This window comes from Bactrocera oleae, chromosome 5 (genome assembly GCF_042242935.1).
Source record: "Bactrocera oleae isolate idBacOlea1 chromosome 5, idBacOlea1, whole genome shotgun sequence".
NCBI lineage: Eukaryota > Metazoa > Arthropoda > Insecta > Diptera > Tephritidae > Bactrocera > Bactrocera oleae.
Genome location: NC_091539.1, coordinates 41,368,992 through 41,388,465, shown reverse-complemented (window position 1 = coordinate 41,388,465; position 19,474 = coordinate 41,368,992). Strand labels below are relative to the sequence as shown.

The window sequence follows — 19,474 nt, the reverse complement described above, 5'->3', positions numbered from 1 at the left end:
TATGTAGTATGTATGTATGTAATTTAGAGTGGTCAAAACAAAATTTAGAATTAAAGGTTCTTTAGGCTGAGTATGAGCTAAAATATTACTTATATCTGCCAATTTTATAAAAAAATTTATCGGTTCTTAGTACTTTTATCCACACAAGCTCTTTATATATTTCTTCTTCTACAATTTTAGGCCACCTAAACTCACAAAATAGATGATTGTGAACTTATCTTCTATAGATTGATTTTGATAAATGAGCAGCAGAATTGATAATCAGCAAAAAAATAATATCAAAAGTTTTAGAACAAATATCAAATTTGACTCTGTTTGAGCCATTTCCACCCGAAACTAAATTTTAAGAACCGAGGAATATGTGAGATATATCAATTGGATCATTGGAGAAAATTTTTCTGAAGGATGTGAAGACATTTACGTCGCAGATATATTTCAATTATTTGGAAAAGTTAGTTAAATGCAAACTGTACGTAAATAATTGAATCATTTCACTTTAGTTTACACTGAACATACGAATTGCATACCGTCTGTCGGCTTCAATAAGTAACATTGTCATACATCGGAGATATGTGAAATGCCATTAGATGACCAAAAACTGACTCTTTAGCTAGTTGTTTGTTTAACGATGAATGTTGGGTCATTATGTTTGCTATCAAATCCATGGAAAAAGACTTCATGCTTCCTAATCTAAAAACGATGGCGCACCATTTCAAACGGCGAATCAAACTCTTCAGTTTTTGGCAAAAATTTCCCCGAACATGTGTTGTGCAAACGGGGAGACCTTGACTGGTCACCCAAATTCCAAGGGATTATTTGAAAAGCAAAGTACTAAATACCTATTATTTTTGGAGCATTGCCAAACTCAAGGCAAACAATTGTACTGAAATCGCTATATCACCCGAGATAATTTTGCTGTGACTAATAAAGGTCACAGTATTTGAAAATAGTAAATAAATTGTTAATGTCCACATTATTATAAATTGTAAAAGTCGGGTTTCTCTTCTTTAATATATAACCCTATATTTTCCCATTTAAATTAAGTGTCACTTTACAAAACTCATAGCTGTACCAAAAATATAGTCTAGAATTTACGCACACCTCTAAACATGAGTAAAATATCATAGATATTATTTTGAAAGAAAATTTTTTTGACTTTATTTAAACAGGTATCTTTAAATCGTATAAAATTTCCAAATTCTTTATAAATTTACTAAACGGTTCCAAAAATTTAATGCGTCATTATTCGGCACTCGTTTTCTTATGGGTATTCATTATATTGGTGTTTCCGTTGTAGACGGTGTTGGCCTAGTAGGTGGCGTTGGTCGCCTAGTAGGTGATGTAGGTCGCCTAGTGGTTGGTGTTGGTCTCGTATTAGGTGGCGTTGGTCGACTGGTGGGTGGTGTAGGTCGCCTAGTAGGTGGGGTTGGTCGCCTTGTAGGTGGTGTGGGTCTCCTAGTAGGTAGCGTTGGTCGCCTAGTGGGTGGTGTAGGTAGCCTAGTAGGTGGGGTTGGTAGCCTAGTAGGTGGTGTAGGTCGCCTAGTGGGTGGTGTTGGTCTCCTAGTAGGTAGCGTTGGTCGCCTAGTGGGTGGTGTAGGTAGCCTAGTAGGTGGGGTTGGTAGCCTAGTAGGTGGTGTAGGTTGCCTAGTAGGTGGTGTAGGTAGCCTAGTAGGTGGTGTAGGTGGCCTAGTGGGTGGTGTTGGTCTCCTAGTAGGTAGCGTTGGTCGCCTGGTTGGTGGCGTTGGTCGCCTAGTAGGTGGTGTAGGTCTCCTAGTAGGTGGCGTTGGTCTGCTGGTAGGTTCTGTTGTTGGACTTATGGTTTGGATTTCTGGTTCGGAATGAGCTTGAGCACTCATTATTAAGACAACTAATAGCGTAGCTCCGAAAACTGTAATTGGATATATACATTAATAAGGTATCTAGTTGAACGATTATTGAACTTACGAAGCGTAAATAAATTCCTGGCCATGTTTTTTCCAATTTTTCGAACTGCTTGCTTCTATTGGCTGTGAGTGTGAAACTCAACTGATATCTTCATAACAGTTCCTACGATGTTATATACTAGAGCAGATCTCGCGGAACAAATGATTTTTGTTTGAACACTTGTTTAATTATTTTCGGTTAAATTAATGCATTTAGTGAATGGATTGTCTGGCAGACTTTTATTGTTTGGTTTCTTCGTTTGTCGTTACCATTGTGTGTAGCCAGATGGCTTTTTACAAAAATAAATATATCCATACATTGGCTGTTAAAAAACACTTTTCTTGTTCACTTTTTTATAAAGCAGCGTAAAAAGGTTTTTTGTTTTATATGAGACAAAATGTTTAAGGATTGAAAGTTTATCAGACACGACGCGTCCAGCGTTGGAGAATATCTGTTGAGATATACTTGTACAAGTATGTATAAAATGTTCAGCGTGACGAGTTAAGCCGATCTGTTCCTCTGTCTGCCTGTATATATATACGAACTAGTTCTTCAGTTTTGGAGATATCATTCGGAAATTTCGCACACGTCATTTTCTTCCAAAGAAGCTGCTCATTTCTCGAAAACGTCGATCTCGGGCTAGTATAGTATCATACATCAAGCTGACTGATCAAAAAAAAGTTAACTAGGGGAAAACTTTTTTATTTGAAAAAATATCTTCACGAAATTTCTCAAAAATTATTGTCCAAAACAAGGCTAATTCGGATCAATATAGCATATAGCTGCCATACAAACTGTGATTATAAAAATCAAGATATAGGTCGTTTTATACTATTTTATGCTATAAGGAATGCACATATGAAGCTTACTATAGCTTTCGTGTAGTCGAAGTTAACGCTTTTTCTTGTTATTCCATTTAAGGTCCACCCTAAAGTATATAAGCATAAAAATAATTGCAGTGATGTCAATAATGAGCACTGCGCCTGCGTAAAGTGAACTAATGAATAAGCCAATGACTCAAGCCATCCTTCGGCACTTCTATGCTCATGCATATCTACCAAATGTGCAACACAACAAATACACACACACATACAGAGATATGTATTTACATAAATTCAAGCATTTGCGCGTCAATGAAGTGAGTCATCGCTTCGAAGGCGGTGCAAGTGATCAATTGGCGGCGTTACACTGCAACCACGCACACACATACATACAAACATACGTGTAGTATGTAGATGATTGCAAGGGCGGTGCAACATGCATGCGTGCATACAAAAACAAATGCGTGCAAACATTGTGGCTTGTAAATGAGTCGGTTGACTGTTTGTTTGTTCGGTGTTATTGATATTGTTGTTGTTTGCTTGATTGGTATGACATTCATGTTAATGCTAGCATAAATTTTCAAATATCTGCTTGACCTTCTCGGAAAGCGGCTCATCAATAAATTGTCGCAGCGATACGAAACCACAAATTATCACACACACGTATATATCTACATTCAAACATACATACTTACATATATACATTTTCCTTACATGAGTGTAGTTTGAACCGGCATCACCACCACTGATAGATGTTTGGCCGCCGCTTGATTGTTTTCTGCTTAAGGCAGACTCCCCAGTGGGTGTCAACGACACACTTGGTCCGCAGCGTAAGGATATGCTAAGTGACAGTTGACACTTACAATGATATAATGAATGGCATTTCACTATTTATTATCATTTCTCTTTTGTAGGCCCACTCCTTTCTCTACCATAACAACACCACTAAACATAAGTGTCTGTATGTGTGTAGCTACATAAATGCACGTATGAATTGAGTCTGCTGCAAAGTGCCGTGGAAAACCTCGCCACTGAGTCACAGTTAGAGGCTTTGTTAAATTATTGTGTCAGCGTTTGCTACACTTAATGATGAAGTGTCACTGCCATTTTCGGGTTTCGGAGTTCGGTTGAATTATGTGCTCATTTCGTGTCAAATAACAGTATCCATTGAACAAGTCGAATTGTAGCCCGACAAAAGGGTTATGGAAATGGAACTTTTGACAGATGTGCAGGGTATCCGAATTTTGATTATTTTTAATTTTCTTATTTCCTCTTTCGATTTGAACTATTTCATATTTATTAATACTAAATTGACATAAAATATTGTATATATATATATACAATAATACAAATTTTTATTTAATAAAATTTTCTCATAACGAAATTAAAATTGTAAGTTAAAAGTTCAATATCTAACCATATATGCGCTTTCTTCTTCCAGATCTATCTTCACATATGAAGCTAGGACTCTTTCTTACCATATAAAATAGAACTTACTTATGTAATAGTGACTAGTTTTTACCTGAGAATTCATAAAACATGGACTTAACGGCCTGTATCACCTAAAAAAAAAAATGTTTACCCTGAAGAGCGTATTATAAGTATTCCGCGATGCTTGAAAGTATCTATGGTCATGTTCACATGATCAGCTTGACGAGTTAAGTCGATTTAGCTATGTCCGCCTATCTGCATATACGGGTCCCTCGATTTTTAAGATATCGAATTGAAACTGTGCACACTTACTTTTCTCACCAAGAAACTGCTCCTTTGTCGGAATCGCTGATATCGGACCACTATAGCAATAGCATATACCTGCCATACAAACTAACCGATCAAAATGTAGTCATTGAATGGAAAAGGTTTTTTATTTGACTAAATACCTTCACGAAATTTGGCATGGGTTGTTGTCAAAGGCAATGGTGCAATATTCAAAGAAATCGTTCAGATCTGTTTACTATAGCATACAGCTGTCATATAAACTGACCCATCAAAATTAAATTCTTGTATTGCAATTTTTTATTATTTCTGAAGGGTATTATAGCTTCGGTGCGACCGGAAGTAACTTTTTTTCTAATTTTTTGTAAAAATTCTATTTCATTATCCATTTTAGTTGCTTTCGATGGTAATATTAATTTTCCAACTTTTTGGCACTATTCTAGTACGAGATTTCTTTTGTCTCTGTGATATATATTTCTTATCGCTGAATTTTTGCAAGTGAAGAATTTCGTGAGATTTGAGCACAGGAGCAATGTGATGCAGGTGAGATCTGGAGAATGTTAAGGATGCCAAAGCAATTCGAAATCGAATTTATTTAAGTTTATCATCACATTCTTTGATTTTAATACCGGGGCTTGGTCTTAATAGAGAGCAAGCGTACCCAAATATGCATCAACGATATACCTTACACGTTAGTTAGATATCTTCAGAGTATGAGCTATCTCCAAAGTCTTCTTAAGGACCCGTTGCTGCAACGTATGAATTATATTCAGCTGTATCTTTATTAATAATCTAGACAATTTCTTTCCGAAGTGTTGACGGCAAGTATCTCACAATAGCTGTTTTCGATTCGCCAAGCGTTGGAGATTAGCGAATCGAACAAACTATATCAGATGCTTAAGCAAACCGGCAGCACTTGTGGTGCAACCCTGCGCCAACATGTCTTCTGTCGCGTGCGAAATATGGTTTTTGATTCTTTTTTAGTGGATAAATTTTTTTTTCGCGTTAAAAAAATTTGCAGAAATCCTTTAGTTTTGTTTTCTATAAATTACTATATTTGGTTCAAAGTCTTAAAAATACCATAAAAATATAAATCTTTATTTTAATTTGTCACTTAAACTATTCACAATAGCCAACGCCAAGCCAAAGAGAAAAAAGCGTAGTCAGCTCTTAGACTAAGGGAATACACTCTATAAGCCGCTTGTAAGAAAGGGCATTCTAAGTCCCGTTTCAAGCCAATACCACGAACTTTCCTAATCCTATAGATTAACTTATGTATAATCGGTCTCCAATATTGCCTTCCCTTCCAGAGAAGAATGGGGAAGGGGCCAGGTGGACAGTGATGCAGAGATATGCGTCTATACGGAAGTCTAGTAAATAATGTTTTTTTGAACTATATATATATATGGATGTAAGTATATCTGTAAGAATTCGTTTGAGAGGCGCTTTGTCTGCGTAAAATATGAAATAATTGCCAATACACACGTGTACGCGTTGCGACAACTGCAGTGGCTATTGTGGCAGGATGGCAGGGTGGCAGCATGGTGCATGTCCTTTGCTGCACCGTCAAAGCACCGGAGCAATATTGCAGTTATTTGCGGAATCTATTCCATACTTTTTGTTCAAACAAATAGCTGATACCATTTGTTAATATTTTTTTGCTGTGACAATTTTGTCGCATGAACGCTCGCCGAGCAAAGCGCCAGTCGACAAGGAATGCAGACAAACAAATGTACAATTTCATTTTTTGGATCGGTATGTATGAGGGCACACATACCGAAATTGCTGCAGAATATTTATTGCAAAAGCATGCGTTCACGGTTATTTAAACCAAAACAAAAACGAAAGATTCTTTTAGAGCGAAAGTGAAAAAATGAAATAAATAGGAATTTGAACAAAAAGGACAGCATTTTGCCAACTCCAATATTTCAATGCAGCACAATTCGAGTTCATATTGCAAGCGAGTGCTAGTAAATGTGTCAACGATGTCAGCGTCGATGACATACGGTTGACACAAAAGTCAACTGGTGAATAACAAAAGCACCAGCACTAGACAGTTTTCATTTTTAACAGTGAAAGAATATTTTTTGAATATTTGTATGGCGCACATAAAGCGTTACTTTTATAAAATTCTACATACGGGAACGGAAAGGAATTTCTCGAAAATTGTAGTGTGCCAAAAAAGTTATGAGTTTCGAGAATTTGTCACTCCATACTTACAAAGGCATGATTTAAATTGGAAATAACTTTTAACGACTAACCAATTTAGTGGAAACATTTTTCTAACTTCGCAGTCTATAACATATTATATTATATCTGAAATAAGCTCTTTAATCATATACTTGTACATATATGTATACATACCACCTAGTGCCTCTCAGGAGAGAAAAAGCTGTAAATTTTGTACTCCACTCTAAGCCTTCCACAATATATATATATATACATGTATATATTTGCATGGAGAATAAATTATGTAAAACACCAGTCTACAAGTAAATTTCCTAATTAATGCTCACGTGCGCGCTACGAATTTTACTGGATTTGCATTGGCTGTATAATTTCATCCCTATACTTGTACATCCCTATGTACGTATATTTATGCTACAAACTGACATTTTTTAATGGAAAGTAAAAACATGTGCCGCGGTTATTTAATGTCAGCTAAAAAATTACCAATTAACTTTACCATATTGAATAATTATTAAAAAACGCTGCGCCGTAATTAAGTAATTTTATACTAATTAAAAACCGATTGAAAGTGCTTGAAGCCAACTGGGTAAGTTTGTGGCATATGTTACATGTGTTTATATATGTTTGTATGTATGTGTGAAAAATACTAAAATAATTCTTAAATTTGTTAATACTGGAATCGATAAACATTAAGCCGAAAATACCTACACGAGTGAGCTATAAAATTTGGATTATTAAGTGTGTGAACTACTCATGTAAAAAAACAAAAAAACAAAAAAACAGAAAAAAAACTGGAATATAATTTATAAATAATTTTATTTGTATAATACATAATATATATTAAAAAAATTTGATACATATTGATATTTGAAACTGATATTAACTGATTTACTTCGACCAGAGGGGTCAGAGATATTAATCACTACTACGTTCGAATAACTCAAAGTAAAAATTCTTATATGAAATTTAAAACAGTGCGTTCGTACGCATATATTATTGTCTAACTAACTATGCTACGAAAATTAATGATTCTCAGATTCAAATGTAAAAAATAATAAAAGTGGTCTATTGTTATAGAGAATCATTCCAATACTAGAATACAGGTGTAATATCATGTGATACTTTCAATTGTAATGAAACTATATTGCATATTATTGAGATCCTAAATAAATAAAACAAAAACTGTCGATGAGCATCTTGAAGTAAAGTGTGCATTAAACAATGTATAGTTTCGAGAACGAGTAGTATCTTAAACTATTTGAATAAAACGTATGCTATCATTTTCGGATTATATCATGCGTCATATATGGAATGAGTGATCTAAGTAGCCCTTTTTTGACCCATCACGCTTGAGTCGTGTCAAGCTGCCATGTTATTTTTGTTCAATATTGTTTGGCATTTAATTATTGAAAGACTCATGCCTAAACAACGTTTAAAAGTTGTTTAACTTCAAAATTCAAGTTCTGTAAAGAACTTATGGCCAACATAATCGGCCTACTGAGCATACTGAGAACTTATACCTAAAGCTTTCACGCGCCGACCGTCTGACAAGTCTTAAAGATGTCTAAGATTTTCGAATCTGCTTAAAAAAGTCACATTTACTTCAAGATATAGCTTTCAAGATATATTGATTTTATTTCTATCTAAATGACATATTGAGATTACAATAAAAGAAATTATACTCTTATAGATTACTTCTGGTTATTTTAGGCACATAACCATACGAAAGATTTACTTTAACTTTTGCCATAATTTCGAGCGCTGAAATGGTACAAGTTACAACATTTTCTATGCGAAGATTTCAACAGACGTAGAACACTTACTTAGCATTAGTCTCTTATGGGTTAGTATGGGGGTTAAATTTAAAAAAAAAAGTAAAATATAATGAATTTAGCTAACCCGTTGATTGCTCAAAAGAGCGACAGCGATTAGGATTAAGTATATAAATATAGCAGAGAACTAATTTTGATTAGATGTTTATATTAATGTTATGTTTAAAGTTTATGTTAATGACATAAGTATTGATTGTACAAGCTATGAGTAGTATTAAAAAAACTAGTTAGAAAAATAAGGCTAAGGACTAATGGATGCCAGACGAGTTAACGCAAAACTCGAGCTTTATGACCGAAGTTTCATTTACGAATTGCTGCTGAATCGCAATAAAATTTATCAATTTCTATAGCATATGGTTGCTGGTAATGAAAGGTGGTCTCCAAGTCCGGATTGGCGGTCAGAAGGATTTTGCTATGCCTTTGCTCAGATTGCCTTGGAATCATCTACTATGAGTTGCTGCCCTACGGTTGAGTTGTACTATCTATGTACTCTGGACCTGTACTATCAACAATTGAACCGTCTGAACGAAGTAAGCGCCCAGAATCAGCCAACTTTAGACAACAGAATAGGAGTTGTGTGCCATCAAGACAACGCCAAGCCACACACATCGATAGGGACTCGCCAGAAGTTCCAGATATTGGGTGGAAGGTTCTTATGCCTTATAGTCCGGACCTAGTACCAAGTTATTGGTACCTATTTCTTTCTATGGCAAATAATTTTGATGCTGAATGATTCGCCTGGAGAGAAGCTTCTGAAAATCGAAGCTACCATCAAATGCCAACAAGTTATCGAACAAATCGAAGCATATTTGATCTAAATCAGATCATTCTAACTATGTAAAACACAACATTCAATTTAACAACATTCAATAATGGTTTTTTTATTTTTTATTAGACCTATCATTCAGATGTGAGTCAAGCACCAATTAAATAGAACTCTGAAACCACATTCTTCCATACATTTAAATTTAGTTTATAATTTAAACTTATGTGGCACAAAAATTAATATATGATATGATATAAGCATTCTTACACCAATATTAAAAAATATACAAAACGCAGCCAATGTGGCTGAAAACGTCGAGAGTGAAAAGGGAAAAGAAGACTGTCACCAAATCGACAACTTTTGACTCTGGCAGCCACCGCCGAGAGTGTCAACGACTGACTGGCAAACAAAACGGACGCACCAATAATAAACTGGAACTACTCAAAGCGCCTTTGTCTTGTGCCGCACTCACTCAGCTGCTGGTGACACACTGACATCGAACAAAGAATCGCCCAGGCTTATTGAAGCAAAGCCAGAAGCACTAACCGCACACACCCACACAAACAAAGTACAACGTAAATAAATGCGAAAACAAAGTTGAAATTACACACTGACATATATTTGGTGCGTAAAATGTTTTTGTTGTGTCAATATTATTTGCAATAAATTGTTGTTCTGGTTGTTATTGCATGTGCATTAAAAGTTCACGATTAAACTGGCTGTGTGCGGTCTTTACTTCACCTACTGCTCCTGCTGTTTTTTTAACCGGTTATCCGTTTAACTCATCGGCAGCGACACTCTTCAGGCGCAGCAACCTTTGCCGCGTCTACGCAATTCATTAAAATTAATTTAATTAATTTTAATTACCATCAGCAAACGCGCTGCTCCTGCGAGCGTACACACAAGCATATATATATATATATATATATACAGTTATACACACATACATATACACATACTGTTGCAATTGTGCACGCCAAAAATGCGCCACAAAATGTAGTCAAACAAAACGAAAAAAAACACGTACAACCAAAACTTTTCTATATATAAAGGGTGTTTTTTTAGACATGTCATTTTCAAGAAGAATACGTTTTATGCATATAATTTAATGTTGTGGCCAAGAATTTAGCTTTATTAGAAAATGAATTTTCTCTTCCAAAGCTTTAATCATCTTGGGCTTTTCTGCGTAGATAAGCGACTTCACATTACGCCACAAAAAACAGTCCAGCGGTGTTAAATCGCACGAACTTGGAGGCCATGCCACAGACCCACGATTCGAGACAAAGTTTGCCTTGTTGGCTGCATGGCATGTAGCGCCATCTTGTTGCATTCAAAGGCCGTCCACCTCAGCATCCTGTAGTTCAAGTACGAAAAACTCAAAGCTCTATAGCTATAGCGTTCCCAATTGACTGTAACAATATGGCCGGCTTCATTTTTGAAGGAATATGGACCAATGATTCCCTCTGCCCATAGAGCACACCAAATATCTCTCCAAATGCGACAATTCTTCATCGCTGAACAAAATTTTCTTCTGAAAATCGGGATCGGTGGCCATCTCATTTTGACTCTAATCACCGAACGGGCTTGATAGTCGTTCGGCTTCAATTCTTGTTCGCGTTTTACGTTTTAAGCCCGCCCCTTCCGCGCGATGGCTGGCTGAACAATACGGATCTTCTTCAATACTCTGCTACACAGTAGGTGTATTCATCAACGGGTGTTAAAGAGAATTCGAAATCTGACAGAAGTATTTCCTCTTTGGAACCGGACGTCTAAAAAACCCTTTACGTACATATATACACAAGAAAGCTCTGCCGCCGCATAGCAGCAACCAGAAATAACAACTTAATTAAGCGTCGTTGTTGCCAAAGCATTTCAACCGCGTCGTAACTGCGGCTATCGCCAGTTACAACAAAACAAAAAATAAATAAATAATTTAATGTATATATGTAAATAGTGGAAAAAGTACATTAAGCACTTGCCGTTTTTTTTAAAGAAAGTTAAGATTTTTCCACTCGTTAAGTTGTTGAAAGCTCAGCCTGCAAGCAAAAACGATTACTAAAGGTGGCAATTACTGGACATTTCGAAATAAAGCGCCAATGTAAATGCAACGTTCTGTTATATCAAGCGATATTTGTTGTTCGATAATTAGCCCAGTTCAGATACTCTCTCAAATCAAATACTACGACTACAATAAAACCGAAATCGAAAGAGACTCTAATGCAGCTGGTTTTTGACTGATATATTTGTTTGAGGTTAGGTAAAGTTAGATCGCTGATCCCTCAATATGACGGAAATATCACACTGTAATGTATAATCCTTTGTGTAGCCAGATGAAAAACTTTTTGTAGTTGGATATCAGTTATCGGCAAGGCGACCTAAACAAATCGGCACAAGGTGTTTTTTTTTTCTATTTCCGCTATTTTACCTGGATGTCGAAAAGTATGAGATCCGTAGTGTTTTTGCCTTTATCTAGCAAAAGCGGGAGATTCGACCAGAAAGTAATAAAAGGTTTCTATCTCATCTGCTTCCAAATAGCTGATGCAAGTGTACCGCATGAAATCGGATCGGACAGTATTCAGTTAGAACTCCTACAACCATTGAAATGTGGACTTTGTTGAGAGCGAAGAGTTCACCAGACCTCTTACGATTTACCCCCGGGCCAAAACGATCTTGCGACAGCACATCTGTTAGTAGTTGATCAGTGCTTACGGAGCTTGTCTGAGACCCAACAATTCAGTCATTACCATCTCAGACATTTCAGACGAACGAGTACTTCATAATTTTCATGGAGAATTACATATGAAAAAGTTCTTTGGAAAGTTAGTGCCGCATATGTTAACAATTCAACAAAAACTCGACTGAAAACAAATTTCTCAGCATAATTTGGAGCATTTAAGCAGAATAAACCCGATTTGTTGCGTCGTATAACTATGGATATGACTTGAATCTACCACCATGAGTTTAAATTGAAACAAGAACGTTTACAGTGGATTGAAGCTGGTTGTTCAGCTCCAAAGCAGGTGAAGTCACATTGATCAGCAAAGGAGGTTATGGCATCAGTTTTTTATGATTGGTTATCTGCAGAAAGGTAAAACAATCAACTCTGAATATTGTTGCACTCTTTTGGATCAGCTGGATGAAAAATTTCGTGAGAAAAGATCGGGTTTCAAGCACAAAAAATCATTTTTCATCAAGACAATGCGCATGCTCACAAAGGTATTTTAACAACGACAAAAGTCAATGAATTGAACTACGAATTGCCTAAGCATCCATCATATTCACCAGATTTGGCTCCCAATGACTACTACCTCTTCAGAAACCTGAAACAATTCCTTCGTTGAAAGCGTTTTTGTATATGTGAAAGATATTATAACTTCGCTAGTTTTATAATCTTTTATGCTATAAAAAATGCTCTTGTGAAGGGCATTATAGCCCGCGGAAGGCGAAATTATTTTTTCTTCTTGTTGTTCTTACTCTTTTTATATTGTATAAGCTTTCAGAAGCGCTTTTCTTGCACTATTTTTTAGAAAAAGCAAAACTTATATACACAAAAAATATTTTTTATAAAAATAATTATTTTAAAATAAAAGTATTTTTTTATTATAAAATATACAATGACAATAAATAATAAAACTTCTACCGAATAAATATGTCATCTGATATGAACTATCAGGCTTAGTTAATTGTGTTTTCTGCAATACCCTAATTACAAGTATACTAAAATTATTCATCATTGTCATAAGCCTTTCTCTTATCATATCTTCCCACAAACTGAACTACTTCTTGTTACATTAAAAAGTGAGGTTAAGTTATTGACCAACCCCTCCACAGCATGCAATCGTAAAATCGCATAATCCCAGCTGCTGCCGGCTGCTTGACCAGTGCAGCGGCGTTGGAAATTTCTTGAGAATCGCCATAAAAAGTAAAAGCCAAGAGCCATAAAATCATTTCAGCTTATGTTGATACTCCCTTTGCGCAAATAAACAGAATACATCTATATGTATGTAGCAAGACATGCACTTGAAAGGCACACCGGCATATTCACTTAGCGGTTATAAGTATGCATTGGTGAATGTGTGTATATGCGGCAATGCTATATTCCGCCTGTTATTATTATACATTATTGTTATTGCTATTGTTGTGCCATTGTATATAAATGCCTATGCATGTATGTGTGTGTAGCAAGTTATTATGGCATGCCAAGTGTGCGGTTTGCAACATTTAATGCCCACAAAACCTAAATTACAACGTAAACACCTTTAAAGGGAGCCAACGACTTCACCACGCAACAAGGAAGTGATTACCAGCGCACTGAGCTACAGTGTTACAGTTGCACACATGCATACACACACACGCGTACCGGCCGCTAGGTTTCGCCGGTTTTGTCGGGCAAGTCAGCAAGCAATTTAAAGACAATTAGAATTGATTGTAATGGCTTGTGCGCATGAGCAACGCCGCCAGCTAGCTCTCACCAAGGCTCACCAAGCGCACACCCACCCAACTATCTAGTAGCCTGTCAACTAGCCAACCAAGTCCAATGGTCATCATCGGCGACACGCAACGTTGCAAGCGAGCAACATTAATAGCACTTTGCACAGGCACTAAAATAAAATGCAACAACAACTACAATATAATAAGAATAATCGGCATGAGATGTACGAGCGCACGCGAGTAAACAACAGTAACAGCATCTGTAGTAAGTTGGCTAACAAGGGCAACAGCTTTCATGGTTAAAAATATTGCAACCAGTTTCCCATAAGCAAACAAACTTGTCGGAGCACCATAAAGGGTGTTCGCATTACGGTGAGGCTGGGAACTACTGTAAACGTAGTAGTTAAGCGAATAGGAGAGAAGAAAATCAACATTTTGTATTAAAAAAGTTCTCATAACCAAACAGTGAAAATAAACGCTTTATTTTAAGTATTTGGTCTAAATTTTGTCTAATTCTAGCCTTTAGGAAGTATTCTCTAGCTCTTTTTCAATAAAACTTGTAATATGGGAAAACTTCTTGTCGTCCTTTTTGAGGTATAAAAACCGATTGACGGCCGCTGTAATCCACCTTGCTAAGTGTCAGGCTACTATAAGATGGGTATTGGTCTTTCGAAAATGAGTACCCTTCCGCATATTCTACCAACAGAAGTTTTTAAAAAATATTCGAACTCAGTTTTGAAGACAGTAAACCTTGGAAGGTACATAGTATGCTGGTGGTGCTAATATAGGTTAAGTAAATTATCAGGTAGTTGTCGTGATCAAGTCCCTTAAGTACAGGATTACTACACAATTGGTACACATATTTCTTCGAAACTCTCCAGCAACACAATATCTCGTGGCCATTTACCACTTGTAGAACCCCTTTTATTCTAACTTTTTCTCGACAATTGAGAATCGCAACACATGAGTAAATGACTTCTCTCAAGATGTGTCGAAACGTAACCAACTGCAAAATCTGATGAGATTCACAAAGACTTTTGAAACAAAAATGGTCGATCACCAGTGGCCAAAAACAATTAGGGGCGCCAAATGGGTAACGCTAACCATGCAAAGGAAGGCCTACTCTGAATTCGAAAAAAAAGTAGATAGAGTAGGTTTCAATTAATTGAACCAGGCTGCTTGTGTGATCAAATAAAAAGGCTTTTTGGATAATGAAATAGACTTTTATAGTCCTCAGCATTGCTAATGATACTTACTAAAATTTTGGGGTTCGTCTATAAATCCTATTCCAACCTCCATATTTCAGGTAGAGAATGTAGGATATATAGAGGCCATCTAAAGTGCTTTAAATTTGACTGGCAAACCCACAAACTTTCTTATAGATAAACACGATTTGGACAGCAAAATCCACCAATTAGTAAAGGAAAAGCTAATCGATGGATCTTGGGTTCAGATCAAAATAGATTCCTGATTACAGCACAAATTATTTAAGACATTTTTGTTTGTAATATTAATCATGCCTGGTCTGACAATTGCTTTCTTCGGCATGGAAAATTCATCAAATATTCCAAGAGAGTTAATATGGGTAGGATGCTCTACTTCGTAGATAACTTCAAAATAATAATAAATAAAAAATGCGATAGCCTTTGCCGCCAGAAGAAATACAAATTCACAAATTCTCAGGCATTTTGCTGACTGCTTATTGTTTCACTTAAATAATCTCACATTACATACTTGTTTCCTAGTTGACCATTTGTCAGAAATGCAGGGGATACTAGCCCCCGCAGTTGAGCATATAATTAAAGATGGGCGCTGCAAATCACGAATATAAGTTGTTAGAAGCAAGTCGGCTCAGACAGGTTTTCCACCCACTTCGGTGTGTGAGCATAAAGGATCTATAGTATATTCCTACTATACCATACACATATCGGGGTGCATATATGTATGTATATTCAGTTTTGCATAGGCGCACGCTTGTTAGCATTAAATAAAGTTATTTTTACTTAAACTGACATTTATATGCGTGAAATTATTATTATTGCTTGTTCATGTCCAGGCCATAACAAGTTTAACGTTTCACTTGCTCGGCTGTCTCTTCTTCCGACTCGAGGCGTGCGGCTCACGCTTGCCGGTGCGCCTTGTTGACCGCGGCACGGTTATATTGTGCTACAACATTGGACTATACATAGGAGAAGTGCTGCCAACTTTTGTGCCAACTGTGTGAGACTGGAGCCGCAAACTGCTCAATCATCCAGGAGTCCGCAGAGAGTTGTAAAGGCTGTCTCGCCGTATGGTCTGTAGCAGATTGTTATCGCATTAGGAAGTGCGTAATTTGGTTGGCAACTAGCTGCTGCTGCGCGTATCTCAGTATTTGTTTGTCTGTATGTGTGCCTATATGCAAATTTGTTGGCGAGTACTGGCAGCTTGAAGAGCTTAGAAATTCAGTTGGCTGGAGTCACGTTGATGTCAAAGTACAGACATTTGCTCTACGGACTTTTATGGGGAAAACAAGCGAGTTGAAAGGCTTTGAAGAATATATTTATATACACTGTTTTAAGTCCATAAACGCTGTATGTCGTTTCTAATTGCCGTCAATCTATGTGTACGACTCAAACTAGTTTCACTGTGCATTTTGAGCTAACTAAATATTGATATGTACCCATATATCCATTAAGGCCTCGACAAAGCTTGCATGTTGTTGCTGTAATTGCTGCAAAATCCTATTGTAGTAGTTGATGCTCGTATTTAGCTCGTAAATGTTATATAATAATAAAAGTTAATTTTAATTTCTTAAGGAAGTAGTTACCTAAATAAGCCTATATATAGCAGTAAGACATTACTATTTGGGGTATGACCTTAAATGCGGTTAATACTAAATATTTGTATACTCTTGCAACATTTTGCTACCTACACTTTGTTGTCCATTGTTGTCCACCTAACGGTTGTTTTTTATCATCTATAACTAATGGAGATATATGTAGAGTTAGATATATAGTACAATAAAAACGATCAGATTAACGAGACGAAATCCGGGTGACTGTTTGTCCGTTCAAGCGATAACTTGAGTAAAAATTGAGGTATATTGATAAAACTTGCCCTTGGCACCCAAGGGAGGTCAGTACTGGAGATGAACATCGGATTACTGCCGCGCCTACAAAACGAGGTGAGTGAAATCGGGTCAATACTTCGCTTTGCCCCTATAAACCTAATAAAAATATTTTCGAACTTCCGGTTGACTCTATACCGCAACTATCTGCTAATATGTAAGAGATCTTAATGAAATTCAGAAAGAATCTATATGCAATAACAACGTATCCTCTTGCCTAAAATGGATGAAATCAGAGTAAAAAGTCCCCCAAGTCCCCATATATTGAATATAAATATTTTCGTACATACGGCTGAACTTATACCTTATATGTATATTGGTCAATATGTGAGGTTTCTTAATGAAATTCAGAGAGGCAAAATTTCTGGTAATAATATGTCCTATTACCAAAACTAGATAAAACCGAATCAAAATATTCCCTTCCTCTCGTACCTTATATAAGAATTTTCATATGAATTTTATTGGAACTTCGATCTGTTATCGCTTTATACCATATATATCGGTCAATATGTAAGATATCTTAGCAAAATTGAGTGAAAGTAAAATGTTGGAGATAATATAGCTGTATGCGAAGAATGTGCGATATCAATAATTAACGCAGCTTCCGTAAACTATATACATATAAATTTTCATTAGTACAGAATAAAATTGGGATTGAGCATCCTTTGTTTCATATTTTCCTTATAAGCCCTATATACAATATTTAATTTAGCTTTGACTTAGATATATCGCATATATCTTATTTGAGTTAATTAGGTTGCTCTTCGAGAGTTTAAAATGTTCGGTTACAGCGGAACTTAGCCCTCCTTACTTGTTCAACCATATTATTGCATGATTTACCAGAGTAAACCCATAAAAATATTTTTATAAAAAATATATATATTTTTTAGTATTATAATTAAACTTTAAAGCCGAACCCTAATGAATATTTCTTAAAAATTTTTTTCATAAAAATATGATTTTTCCAAATTTTGAAAAAAAAATTATGAAAGTCACACCACTAACACTTAAATTCAAGACTTCTTTAATCGAACAGTTCATATAAATGTATCTAAAATATATTTTTTCTTAATTGAACTTCTAAAGCTATTAAATAAATGTGTTGAAATAAACAAAATTTTACAAAAAAAAAAATTTAAAGTCATACCCCTAATACACACTTCTTCCTCCATCGCATATTTCTAGGTAAACTTGTCATTGTGCGTGTAAGTGACTCGCAAAACTTTAGCCCAAATGAATTTTTATGATTGTCCCATATACATGCCGCCAGCAGACTGTGACAAGCACAAGCATATTGGTATCTTATGGTACCTACATATATACCTATGTGTGCCCACCAGTGGCGCTTGAATTGTCTGCTATTTGTTGGCATGAAAGCAGGTGGAAAGTAAAGTTATGAATATTTGAACGATTAAACGTGATTAGAAGTTAAATTGGTTCAGCTTGTATTCAGATTTGCATTTAGTTTTTATGTGGGTGCATATGTGTTTGTGTATGTCGGTGTGCACATGTGTGTTTGTATGAATGTTATTGCTTCGAATTGCGCCAACTTAAGTGAGATTAAGTGAGGTCGTGACGTTATTACTCCACACATTTAAATACATACTTTTATTGGTCACCAATTGGATTTCGGGGGGTCACTGTGCGGACAAAATATGCAAAACATATTACGTGTTGACGGTTATTGCCAATGCCTTTTGTTATTTTCCGGCGTTTAAAACTTTTTTCTGATTTCGTGCGAAATGTGTGAATAGAGAGAAGTGTATAGTTATTTTTTGTATTTCCATATTTTCAGGTTGATACTATTTCTACATAAAGTTTTATTAAAATATGTGTGGGTTTGCAAAAATGTCGCGGATTTAATCTGAAGTGGTATAGAATACTGTGAGGTGCTTTAAAATATGGTGAAAGATCGAAATTACTTTCTAAATGTTAGCTCGGCCTCAATAGGCACGAAACTTGGGGGATTAAAGTAATAGCAATTGCACTTTTGAATATAGCAAGAGCTTCGAATGACTTGAGTGCTTTGTTGAACTGCTTCATGTTTCCCAACAAATAGAGTGTTCCACAAGTTCAAACCCCATCAAAAAATTTGATTTAATTTCATAAAAGTTTTTTTATTTTCAATGTACTCTGAGAGATTTAGGAATTGTCTTTTGTGGAACGAACACTACGGAAAAGACTTCCAACACACTTTTATATATTGTTTTAGCAGTAATTTAAACGAACCACTCAATGAGTGGCAGTTGATAAATAAGATCTGAAAACTTTCGAGTCAATTATATGCAGAAATCAAACTATGTAAGCCCTCAGGGTCGTTAATAAAGGCGTTTAACGAAAAAAACTATAGAAAGATGCGAGAGTAGTATCATGATTGATGCCCAAATAGTACTTTTTTATAAATACACTAGACAATGTGTTAATATTCCAGAAAGAAACTAAACTAAAACTATTATCCGACAAGTTGAAATCTTCCAATCTCTCTCTCTTTCTCTTACTGCTCTCTCCTTTTCTTTATCTCTTTTTTTCTGTCTACATCTCAATCAATATTCCGCTAACATTCTCCACGCGTATATTTCGTGTCTCTATATCATCTGTAAGGTTGTAAAAGTTTTTTTCATCACTCACGGTGATATTAATAAAACCTCGGAAGGTCAGCTGTTAGAAAACTGTACGATGTATAAAAATT

General features: G+C 35.8%; 2 protein-coding genes across 2 annotated transcripts in view; one reads left to right on the top strand and one right to left on the bottom strand.

Annotated features, from left to right (window-relative positions):
• LOC106618861 (uncharacterized) overlaps positions 1-19,474 on the top strand; it is a 323,886-nt gene that overhangs the window by 245,079 nt on the left and 59,333 nt on the right. The gene's annotated exons all lie outside the window — the stretch shown is intronic.
• LOC106618851 (uncharacterized) lies at positions 1,131-2,050 on the bottom strand. The gene is made up of 2 exons (XM_014236746.3): positions 1,945-2,050; positions 1,131-1,888 (listed from the first exon to the last, which is right to left on the bottom strand). Exons 1-2 carry the CDS (start codon positions 1,967-1,969, stop codon positions 1,275-1,277), a joined length of 639 nt encoding a protein of 212 aa, XP_014092221.3. The 5' UTR covers positions 1,970-2,050; the 3' UTR covers positions 1,131-1,274.